Raw genomic sequence first — 12331 nt, 5'->3', positions numbered from 1 at the left:
ACATAAAGTGTAACTTATTCTATTTAGGGTCCTACTTTTGTGGTCATACGTGATGGGTCCCCGAGACTCTTGTCTGTTTCCTGGTTGTGTCTGAGACCTGAATTTGGACAGAAGGAGTTCTCTGGGAACAGGCTTGGGGTGTGGGTGTATTCCCATCACAAAATGGAGCCACCCCTGCTGTGCGGGCTCCCACCTGAGCTGTAGCTCTTTGGCTCAATAAGCAAGTCAGCTTCCCTTGCAAACTTGGCAAATGATGGAAACCCACCCAGGAGGGTCTAAATCTGAGGGGGCACTTATGAGCCCACATAACTGGGAAAAGGAGAAAAAAAGCTCCAACAGTGCCCCCCTCCAACACACCCCCGGTCCTGGGGATTGGATCCAGGGGTGCTGTCACTGAGCTACACCTCCAGCCCTTTCTTATTGTTTGAGACAGGGCCTCGTTAAGTTGCCAAGACTGGCTTCAAACTTGGTGATCTTCCTGCTTCAGTGTCCTGAGTTGCTGGGATTCTGGCCGTGTACACCAGCATGACCCACTCCCAACAATGTTAACAGCCCACTCTAACTCCCTAGTGTTCTCCCTGGGCTGGCTCCTCTAAGCCCAGGTTGGCCAGGAATCGGGTCAGCAGTTCCAGAGCTGAGAGCCCCTCCTGTATCCTCATAGATCCAGAGGGAATCTTCAAACTTCTGACTGGTTAAATTGGGATGACTTGCTGGCCCCTGAGCCAATCACTGTTGCCAAAGAGCTGCTGAACACCGATTGGCCAGTTCTAAGACACGTGCTGGATACAGTCCTCAGCTCTACCAAACCAGCTGATGGTGTGAGTGGGGTGATTTCCTATATACCTGAGGCCGCGGACCAGGATGGGTGGTGATTGGCAGATGGCAAAACAGCTGATATTGGGCTGGGGATGTGGCTCAAGCGGTAGCGCGCTCACCTGGCATGCGTGCGGCCCGGGTTCGATCCTCAGCACCACATACAAACAAAGATGTTGTGTCCGCCGAAAACTAAAAGATAAATATTAAAAATTCTAAAAAAAAAAAAAAAACAGCTGATATCCACTATAGTTAGTTCTATGCCCAAATCAATAGTGATGGCAATCCAACTGGGTTGGCTTTCCTAGAGAACCAGCTCACAGTGCTTGGATCTCTGGCTTTTTCAGGGGCCTATCCTTGGAACAAACATGTAGAGGGCTGCAGGCAAGGGAGGAGTAGAAGCCATTCCCCAGCTGTCCAGATTGCCCCAACCCCAAAGCCAGAAGCGCCTTGGGTTGAACAATGCCTGGTGTGCATCTCTTCTGCACACGCAGACGTTATCTAATGTGTCCTGAAGGGAGAAGGGGCAATCTCCCTGGCATGATCTACAGAGTCCAATGTGCTATCCCTCTGCTCTGGCCCACCTGCACCTGCTCTTCCTGAGTCCTATACCCTCTGCTTCTAAGAACAAGTCCACAGGCCTTGTTTTTATGGCAAACATGGCCCAGAAAGTGACTGCTATGGGGTTTTTGCAGAGTTCTTTTTGAGGTGATTCAAAGGTTCTGAATTGATTGTGATGGTTACACAGCTCTGAGAATATAATAAAAGCCACTGAATTGTATAACTGGATGAATTTGACGGTATCTGAGCTATATCACAATCAAACCTTTATATAAAAACACACAGACACAAAACCAGCCCCGAGCCCTGGGGTGAACAGATGGACGTAGGGCTCATGAATGCTAAGCTGGGGAAGATGCAGTTTCTAGCTTCACCCCATGGTGCTGAGCTGTGTTTATTGGTGGCATCTGTCAAAACTGGGCTCTGGGCACCACTAGCTCTGAAATTGAAAGCCGCTGCTCAGTCAAGCTTGTCCAGAGTGTGGGTTTGGCCCAGGGCATTTCTCAGGGAAACTTTGGGGAGTAGGACAAAAGAGTGTCTGGGGACAAGATCTGAGAGCTCCTGTGTGGCTTTGCAGAACTCTAGAGAGGTTGCAGTGACACCTCTTGGTTGCCCTTTGGTGGCGGGAGGTCCTGGGAATTGAACCAAGGGCCTCATGCATGCTGGACAAGTGCTCTTCCACTGAGCTGCACCCATAGCCCTTTTAATTTTAAGACAAGATCTCACTAAATTTTAGGTTGGCCTCAAACTTGTGATCCTCCTGCCTCAGCATCCTGAGCAGCTGAGATTATAGGCATGCACTGCCATGTCAGGCTCTTGGTTGATCTTCAAGCTGAAAGTCCGAGGATCTGGCCAGCTGAATTTACTATTAGGAAATTGGATTCAGGGGTCCTCTTAGACTCAGACAGGCAAGAAGAGGGTAGTAGAATTGGGGCAGTGCTGGGGACAAAGATTTGGATGAATGTGATCTCCTGTGGTGGTTGGCATACAGACTAGCTGCTGCTTTCACTCGCCACACCTCCTGGATATCACGTCATTCGTGACAACATTTATTGAATGCTTGTTGTTTACCTGGTACTGTTATTGCTAGGAATACAGAGCCTTGTAAAACCTAAATCTCTTACCATAATCCTTGAGTCACACATAGGCTGTTGCCTGAACAGCTAATTGATATCCAGAAATGTCTTATGGGCTGAAAAGAGAAGAGGAGGTGGTTAAGATTCAGCCCTCATTCTTGTGACGTGCACTTTCCAGTAGGAAGGTTTTAAGATGGATCCAACCCACCTATTAGGAAATGCAAGTTAGGATCCCAATGACAAACAGCTGGGCACAGTGGCACATGCCCAGCAGCTCAGGAGGCAGGAGGATTACGAGTTCACAGCCAGCCTCAGCAATTTAACAAAGTGCTAAGCAACTCAGCGAGACCCTGTCTCCAAATAAAATAGAAAATAGGGCTGGGGATGTGGCTTAGTGGTAGAGTGCCCCTGAGATCAATCCCTGGTTCCCCCGCCCTACCCCCTCCTGCTGCCAAAAAAAAAATCCCAATAACAGTGGCAGGGGTGTAGCTCCATGGTGCAGTGTTTGCCTGGCATGTATGAGGCCCTGGGTTCAATCCCCAGTGCCCCCCCCCCCACAAAAGACATAATGAGAGTGACAAAAATTTTAAATGTTGGGCTGGGGTTGTGGCTTAGCAGTAGAGCATTTGCCTAGCATGTGTAAGGCCCTGGGTTCGGTCCTCAGCACCACATAAAAATAAATAAAATAAAAGTATGGTGACCAGCTACAACTAAAAAAAAATTTAAATGTTGTCTCTAGTGTTTGTGAAGGTTTTGGGAAACAAATCTACTGCTGATGGGAGTGTAAATTGGGGAAGCTGTTTTGGAGGGTGATTTGATAGGTATCAAGACATAACCTGCCCCAGTCGTCCAGCTTCTGATAGCCACCATGGAGAAAGTGTCATGCAGGGGACTTCCACAAGGATGTCACAACAGTATTGAGAAGAGGCATGGTGACCATTTGTGGAAGAGCCAAGTAGACTATGGCAGAGCCACTCCTTGGAATGTTGTTTGCCACATCCCCAAATAGCAGGCCTGTAGCTGCCAGTTGGCCTGGTGGTGATGACAGGAGCGCAAGCTGCAGGCTGGTTTTCATTAAAAAGAAAGCCTCATGCAGCACCCTCTTCCCCAGCAGCAGGTTCTCGTGGTTCCTCTTCCTTATAAGAGACAGCATCTGGACATCTGCCTTCTCAGTACTCTGTTCTGGAAGAATTATGACAGAACAGAGGTGATTACTATTTCCATGGCCGTCACCCATTGCCCAGTCTTTGGGAGGAAGGAGCCCAGCTGTTCCCAGGGTGCATTTAGCAGAGCTCATTGCTCCATGTGTTTGGATTGCAGCTCCCAGAGAGGAGATGGGGAGGCCAGCAGAGACCCGAGACAGATGTGGACACATGTGGAGTCTGTCATCCCTGTGTCTGCACAGGATAGCATGGCTACGGCTCTTTGTGAGTGCATATACATTTGTGTGTTTATTCAACACAGTAACTGAGCAGCTGCTCTGATCTTGGTGTCACAGATACATCAGTGAGCAACATAGACAAGATCCCTGCTCTCCTGGGATTTACAGATGAGTGGGAAAGGGGGCTCAGTAACAGAGGAGTACATAATCTTAGATGGCAGTAAGTACCATGAAGAAAATTAAACAGGAATGTAATCCAGGGTTTTAGCAAGGTGGTCAGCGAAGGCCTTTGGCGGAGGCGAAAGTTAGTCTGAAACTTGAATTCAGACCCACCCCCAGCAGGCAGAAGACTTGGAACAGAGAGAGCAGCAGGTATAGAGGCCTTGTACTAGCTGCTGGACTGCCACAGGGACTACTGTATACTGGGCATCTCAAACTACATCTTTATTCTTTATGGTTCCATAAGCTGGAAGTCCAGGGTCAAGGTGCTAGCACGCTGGTCTCTGAGGTCTTTATTCCTTGGCTTGCAGAGGGCCACCTTCACAGTGTGTCCTTTCCTCTGTGCACACTTATCCCTGGTGCCTTTTCCTCTGTGTACAACGACACCAGTCACATTGGATTAGGTCACCTTTGTGACCTCTGTTAACTTCAGTTACCTCTTTAAAGACCCTCTCTGGGGCTAGGTTTGTAGCTCAGTGGGAGAGCGCTTGCCTAACACATGTAGGGCACTGAGTTTGATCTTCAGCACCACAGAAAAATAAATAAATAAAGGTATTGTGTTCACATACAACTAAAAATATTTTTTTAAAAAAAGACACTATCTGCAAATAGAGTCACATTCTAAGGTACTGGAGTAGATATCAACATAAGAATTCGGGGGGATGTAATTCAGTCCATAATCGCCCTGAGGCAGCAGCAGGCTTGGCAAATTCAAGAAAAGGCCAGGATGCTCAGAACATCTGGGTGCCCAGAGAGGACAGGGAGGTGGGCCTGAAGGCCAGGTGATGTTAGGGATGTGTTATGAGGGTCTCCAAAGCCCCTGGAACCTGAGGTGGGTCGCTGGGATAATCTGCAGGTAGTCAGCATAGGATTATTATCTCTGTAGGATCAAGAAGGGACAGAGTATGGTTTGTGCCCATTTCCAGGCAAGTGCTCTACCACAGGACCACATCTCAGCCCTTGGTTTTGTTGGTTTCTCACTCCAAGAAGCTGTTTCCAGCTGTAGAGCAGCCCCTGCTGCATAGGTTGGAAACAGAGGCCATCACCTGTGTTTCTGTCCCCACCTGAGCATCTTTCCTTCTTTTCTCCCCGAGAATTAAAGGCTGGTGGGTGTCTCACCATTATGTCTCTACGTTCCTGTCTGGAGTGATGCTGACCTGGTGAGTTGCCCCTTGCTGGGCCCCTAGAGTTTCCCCAGGGAGTTGGATGAATTGAGGCTGGTCAATGTGGAAGGGGCCCTTCTAGGGAAGACTTTTGGGTCAGGAAGGCAAGTATGAATTTACAACTGGGCTAGAGGCCTAGCTGCCAGGGCCCTGTCAGGCCAGTTGGGAATTTCCACAGCTGGGAATATTTCACAGTTGCCTGCTGTCTGGGGCAGAGGTGACAGGGAACATCAAGGCCAAAGGAATGAACGAGGTTTCAGAATGACTACCAAGCTCTCTTCATTTTAGAAAGAATGATGGGCATGACCTGGCCCAGTTCCAGGACACATAATGGCAGAGACCAGGGACTCTGGCTTAACTTTAAAACCTTTTCTTCTCTCTTGGTTGGAGTAGAGCTGGGACAGGGACCAATGTCAAGATTTCAGAGCACCTCATCTCTTTTTTTTTTTTCCTCTTTCTCTCCAGGCCCAATGGACTAATTTATCAGAAGTTTCGCAATCAGTTTTTAGCATTCTCAATTTTTCAGAGTGAGTGTCTGAGCCCAGCTTTGGGGGAGGGACTGATTTCTTGGGGCTCTCACTGAAGGGGTTCCCCCAGTGGACATCACTGCTGGCCTGTGTAGAGGGAGACCAGGGAGGGAGAGGACCCTGACCAGAAATCCAGAAAAGAACCATTCCCTGCCCTGCAGCTGAACTCCACCCTACCTCCCCACCCCCAGCCCTAGGAGAGGGACATCAGCCTGCACCTGCCCTTTGGAGCCCCAGCCTCTGCCCAGGAGTGCAACCTTTGGGAACTGAGTGGTGTTGGAGCCACAAACCTTGTTTCCCAGGTTTAAATAAGTCCTTAAAATGGATTTTTTTTTTTTTCATTTTAGAGTAGCTCTGAAGGCTGGATGTGGTGGTGCTCACCTGTAATCCTTGTGACTCTGGAGGCTGAGTCAGGAGGGTAGAGAGTTCTAAACAACCCAAACACCTTCATGAGACCCTGTTTCAAGATAGAATAAAAAGGGCTGGGGATGTAGCTCAGGGTTAAGGTCTTTCCATCCATCGTACTGAATTCAATCCCCAGTACCAGAAAAAAAAAAAAAAAAAAAAAAAGCAGAGATTAGCTCTGGATTGGTATACAGTGAATTGATTCTGAATTGGTTCTGAGGGGGTTGTCTCCTGCCTTTTTCTTCCTCCCTCCCTCCCTCCCTTCCTCCCTTCTTTGGTGCTAGGGCTTCAATCCCCAGCCTTGTGCATGCTGAGCATGTGCTCTACCACCAAGCTACACCCCTAAGACAGGTCTTGCTGTGTACTCCAGGCTGACCTCAAACTTCTGGGTTCAAGTGATCCTCCTGACTCAGCCCCAGTTTCTGGGACACAGGTGCAACCACCATACCTGTCTCTGTATTATCATTTTTTCTTTTTTCCTGAGGTACTGAGGATCAAACCCAGGGCTTGGCGCATGTTACACAAGTGCTCTAATACTGTGCTGTATCCCCAGCCCTCCATATTACTTGGATTTTAAATAAAAACCTGCTTGCAAACAACTATAAATATATAAATTCAACAATGAAAATTATACAATAATCCACCTTTAGGGGTGATCAACATTAAGATCTATGTCCTTTCAAATGTTGTTTTTTTTAAATATTTTTTTTTAGTTGTAGATGGATACAATGTCTTTATTTTTTTTCAATTTATGTGGTGCTGAGGATTGAACCCAGTGTCTTACATGTGCTCGGCAAAGTGCCCTACCACTGAGCCACAGCCCCCTCAAATGTTTATGTATATACACACACATACATATGTATGTATGTATATACATTTCATATGTACATTTTATAATTATGGACATAGAGCTTTACTATTATAACTTAATTTTATTTTTCCCACATTTTTTATTGTGCATTATAGATGTACATACTGATGGGATTTGTTACATATCTGTACATGAACACAATACACAATATAACAATATAATTTGGCCAATATCACTTCCCAGCATTTCTCCCTATAACTTTTAAAATTTTTATCTTAACTGTTATTTTGTTATGTCAGTACCTCCTCATGTTTAGCAACTAGGAATTATCCCCTTATACGGCATCATCTCTTGTGATCTTCCACTGTGTGCAGCCTCCAGCTTAGCACTGGCATCTTACGTTCCAGCAGGTGTCTCTCAAGCGTGTACTGCGTGCCTAGGAAAATTTCATAAGTTTCCAGTCTTACTCGGGTCCTCATATCTGAGCTGTCTTTGTATTCTGGATAGAGGATAAAGCAGATTCAGACTAGTGTGGGGAGGGTGGGGGAGAGAGAAAAAAGAGAGAGAGAGAGTGTGTGTGTGTGTGTGTGTGTGTGTGTTGGGATTGGGTGGGAGAGGATTGTAACCAGGGTGAATTTTCTGCCCTCTGGCTGGTGACGTCCCACCAGCCTGTGGTTTGGTAAGGTCTGCTGAACTTGGGGGCCTTAGGGCTTTGGGGGAGAGGCAAAGTTGTCCTGTCCTCAGGTTTGTCAGCCCTAAGCCCAGGTGCTGTGCTCCCCCTGCAGGCTGTGTCCAGTTCCTACAGTATTATTACCAGAGGGGCTGCCTCTACAGGTTGCGAGCCCTGGGTGAAAGGAATCACCTGGACCTCACTGTGGGTGAGTAGCCAGGCAAGGGCCAAACAAGCCTTGGCCTGCCCAGCTCCCCACACTGAAGCATGTCCTTGCAAGGACACAAGACCTTCCATTCAGCAAAGCCAGGGCTGCCATTCTTTATCTGAGTTGCTTTTTGTAATTCATTATGGATTCTGTTTCAGTTGCCCAGTGTGAGGCTGACTGAGTGCCAGGCCCTCAGAGCTGGGCCTTGACCTTATTCTTTTTAGATATCTATTCTTTGCCTGCATTTTATAATATTCAAAATATTAGGCAGGCATGATGGTATGTGCATGTAGTCCCAGCTGCTTGGGAGCCTGAGATGGGTAGATGGCTTGAGCCCAGGACAACCTGGGCAACATAGCGAGATCCCATCTCAAAAATACACACACACACACACACACTATTAGCCTAGTATTGGTTTGCATATAATTCATGTATGACACATATATGTATAAATATGTATAAATAGGGGTTGGAGGGATAGCTCAGTGGTAGAGTATTTGCTTAGATGTGCAAGGCCCTGGGTTCAATTCTTGGCACCAAAACAATTTAAAAAATGTATAAACATTGTACATTGGAGATATGAGCTTAACCCTTTTCATCCATGGCATGCTCAATCAAAAAAGAGTTTTCCCTCATTTAAACTTTAAGGGGAAGCTATTTCTAATAAAGCTGTGCTATCATTGGAGAAGGTCATTTCTACCTGAGTACTCTGCAAAATAGGCCCTATTTGCCCAGTGCTGTGGCACATGCCTGTAATCCTACCAAGTTTGGAGGCTGAGGCTGGAGGATTGCAAGTTCAAAGCCAGCCTCAGCAACTTAGCGAGGCTCTAAGCAACTCAGCATCTCTAATAAAACATAAACAAGGGCTGGAGATGTGGTTCAGGGGTTAAGCGCACCTGGGTTCAATCCCTGGTTTAAAAAAAAAAAAAAAGCCCTACTTTAATATGATTGAAGCGATATGTGCAAACGCCCATTCCAAAATGCAAACTCCTGCACCAATTAAGGAAATTAGTGAAAACACAGTGCCTGAAGCCTCATGAGTAGTGTCGGGCCTTGTCTCATGGTGACTTGAGAGAGCAGTTGGGTATGGTGACAGGGGCTCTGCAGGTCTCTGGGTTGTTACTGCGGTGGAGTGCTTACCCACCTATAGAAGGTGAACAGTGCCTGCCTGGTGTTAGTTGCTGGCTAATCTTAGCGTACATGGTGGGGCAGTGGCCCCTTGAGTCCCCTCATATGGGCGCTTGGCTCCTTGCTGCTTTCTACAGAAGGATTCCAGTCCTGGATGTGGCGAGGCCTCACCTTCCTCCTCCCTTTCCTCTTCTGTGGCCATGTGAGTTCCCCTGCTATTTTGAGGTGCCCCTGTCTGTGCTGATCCCAGGAATAGAAGGTCTTCAGGTCTCCCCCTTCTTCACCAGTTGTTTACAGGCAGCTGAAATGTGAAGCCCACCTCTCTTCTGTCCATAGTATTAGCCCACCCCAGCTTCCCCCAGATCTGAGGCCTTCCCTGCTGCTCTTAGCCAATGGCCAAGACCAAGTCAGTCTTCTTGAAGGAGCAAGAAGCCTCAGGGATGCCCTCTGGGTCCAGGGATACTAAGGAAAGAAGCCAGAATTGGTCCTCATACCCACCCTGCCTGGGGTGCAGTTTATCTGGGGGGTATGCCTCATGCAGGTGGGATTGGAAGCTGGGGTCTGGACATCTCCCTGACTTTTCAGTGGGTGAACAGTACTGTCTTCCTGTCTCCAGTTCTGGCAGCTCTACAATGCTGTCACACTGTTTGAGCTCTCCAGCCATGAAGAATGCAGAGAATGGCAGGTATGGCGTTTGTGTGGCATGTGTGTGAGTAGGGGTGAGGCCTTGCTGGTGCTGAGCTGGCTTAGGGACATTTCTGTCCTCAGCCACTTACTTTTCTCTGCCTTGGGGCCCTATTGCTCAGAAAACTCTGGGAGATAGTGGGAGGGATTTCATGGAGCCCCTCAGGGATCTAGGGGCTAAGGAGGCCCACCCAATCAAATGCTCCTTCAGGACCAGCCTGATGCTGGGAACTCATTGCCTTTACCGAGTTTACCTACCTCTGCACCTGGAAACCCCTGCAGCTTTGCTGGGGCCCTGGGGCCCCAGGTGAGGACCTACACTTCAGCAGGGGACTTGACCCAGCTTCTCTCTCCTCTCCACCCACCCTGCCCTCTGTGCTGCTGGGCGCTGCATCCCTGTGGGTCCACAGGTGTTCGTGCTGGCTCTCACCTTCCTCGTCCTCTTCCTTGGCAATTTCCTGACCACGCTCAAGGTCGTGCACGCCAAACTCCAGAAGAACAGAAACAAGACGAAGAAGCCATGAGCCTTGGACTTGTCTGCATTCAGGGTTGGGTGTGCCAAATTCCAGAACAGAAATGAGATGAAGAAGCTGTGAGCATCTCAACTTGTGTGCCCCTGGGGTCCCGGACTTTGAGACTACTGGGGATTCCTGTTGGCACCCTGGATGCCCGTCACTGGTGGCCAACAGCAGTAGCATCTCAGGGGCCAGTGGCATTGCTGGGAGCAGGGCTAAGGCCCCCTCCCAAGCAGGACATGAGGAATGTGAAGCCCACCTCTCTGCACAGTATTAGTCTCCCTATTTATGACATATTTAATACCGGGTCCTCCTAACTTCCCTGGAATCTGAGGCCTTCCCTGCTGCTCTCAGCAATAGCTGAGACTGGGTCAGTCTTCCTAGGGGTGGGGCCCAAATCCTCAGGGAGCCCCTTTGCCCCCACCCCTGTCATTTGAACCCCCTCACGAAGGGGTTTGGATGTGCCTCACAGGGGTTGGACTTATGCTGACTTGCTGCTTACCGCACCCCAGGCGCAGGGTGGAATGAAACCTTCCAGCATCCTGTGGAGCCCCCTCCCCTGGGCCCCTGCTGTAAGCCCCCTCCGCGGCCCCCCGCCCTCAGTGATGGGGGATTATTTAAGTTCTCAGAGAACCACTGCCTGTGTTTGTCTCAAGTCTTTTGTGCTTCCTGAGTCACCTGCCTGCTGGTCCTTGGGAAAGTGGCCTTGCCTCCCTGGGACCTGAGGGCTGTGCCCCCTTGGAGTCACTGGGAGGGCTAGTCCTAGTGTGGGAGGGTTTAAGAAGTTGGCCACTAGAGGGCGCACCAGCCTCTGGGTTGTTAGAGTGGCCCAGGTCGTTGATACTGGAAGTACCAGGCCATCCTTCAGGGTTTCCTGACCCCCTCCCTCAGTCCACCTTCCCAAGTGTACTACAAGTACTCAGGGCCTAGGAGCCACATACTCAGCCCTGGCTGGGACTTAAGCATCTCGGAGATGGCTCATTCCCCACCTCCCTCAGAGGTTCTGTAATATGTGAGAAAGGGGACAGTCTGAGCAGGCTCACTCCCAGAGGCCAGCCTGTGAGGCCAGAGCTGCTGTATGGGTACCCAGCCAGATCTGTAGTGGGGAGGGTGAAGAAGCCAGCAGGTTCAGTTCAGTGCCTGCCCCTGCCCACCTATGCACAGGCTTCAGCTGCCTTTGACCATTTCCCTACATATCCACCCAGACCAGACCACATAGCTGGTACCCACAGACATGCTTCCATTGGCTTTCAGAGGTTTGTCTGTGTGTCTTGTGTCTGTGTGTGTAAGGGGTTGAATCCAGTGCCTCACACATTCTAGGGTAGCACTCTACTACAGAGCCACATCCCCAGCCCTGCCTTTTTTAAAAAAAGAAAATTTAAATTTGTTCTAATTAGTTGTACATGATAGTAGAATGCATTTTGACACCTTGTACAGAAAGGGAACACAAATTCTCCTTCCTCTGTCACACCAGTAGTGTATTGATACCTGTATGTAGAGTAATAATGTCTGTCTCATTGTATATCATCTGTCCCATCCCCACAGCCCCACCCCTACCCTCACTCCCCTCTGCATAATACAAAGTTCCTTCATTCTCCCCCATGGATCAGCATCCGCTTGTCAGAGAAAATATTCAGACTTTGTTTTTTGGGAATTGTCTTTTTTCACTTAGGATGATATTCTCTAGTTCCATCCATTTACCTGAAAATGCCATAATTTCATTCTTCTTTAAGGCTGAGTAATATTCCATTGTGTATATGTACTCCATTTTCTTTATCCATTCATCTGTTGAAGGGGATCTAGGTTGGTTCCATAGTTTAGCTATTGTGAATTGAGCTGCTATAAACATTGATGTGGCTGTGTCCCTGTGGTAGGCTGATTTTAAATCCTTTGAGTATGAACTGAGGAGTAGGATAGCCATCCCCAGCCCTTTTTATTTTTTACTTTATGTCAGGGTCTGGCAAAGTTACCCAGGTTGGCCTCAAACTTGTGATACTCCTGCCTCAGCCTCCCAAGTAGCTGGGATTACAGGTGTCTGCCCCTGTGCCCTGCTCAAAGGGGTTTTAAATTATTTTAATTAGTTACATTTAAAAAACAATGCCCTCCCCACAGTGAGATTTCATATTAAAATCCAGATTTCTACTTCCTCTAGAAAAATGGAAAGAGCTGG

General features: G+C 48.4%; 1 protein-coding gene across 2 annotated transcripts in view; it reads left to right on the top strand.

Moving 5' to 3' along the window:
* Tmem120b (transmembrane protein 120B) overlaps positions 1 to 10798 on the top strand; it is a 42852-nt gene extending 32054 nt beyond the window's left edge. The window contains exons 7-12 of one of the 2 annotated variants that reach the window (XM_046446130.2): positions 5145 to 5210; positions 5679 to 5740; positions 7742 to 7834; positions 9100 to 9164; positions 9579 to 9647; positions 10120 to 10798. In XM_046446130.2, the coding sequence (XP_046302086.1) occupies positions 5145 to 5210; positions 5679 to 5740; positions 7742 to 7834; positions 9100 to 9164; positions 9579 to 9647; positions 10120 to 10170 (406 nt within the window). In that variant the 3' untranslated portion in view covers positions 10171 to 10798. Of the gene's footprint in view, positions 1 to 5144; positions 5211 to 5678; positions 5741 to 7741; positions 7835 to 9099; positions 9165 to 9578; positions 9648 to 10056 lie in introns of both variants that reach the window. The other variant, XM_046446128.2, reaches the window with a different exon arrangement.
* Positions 10799 to 12331: the final 1533 nt, after the last annotated feature.

The sequence above is a fragment of the Marmota monax genome, unplaced genomic scaffold, assembly GCF_021218885.2.
Source record: "Marmota monax isolate L192 unplaced genomic scaffold, Marmota_monax_Labrador192_F-V1.1 WCK01_AAM20220418_F8-fsc00092, whole genome shotgun sequence".
In the NCBI taxonomy this organism is placed as follows: Eukaryota; Metazoa; Chordata; class Mammalia; order Rodentia; family Sciuridae; genus Marmota; species Marmota monax.
The sequence above is the reverse complement of the archived record's forward strand: the minus strand, read 5'-3'. Positions and strand labels throughout refer to the sequence as shown.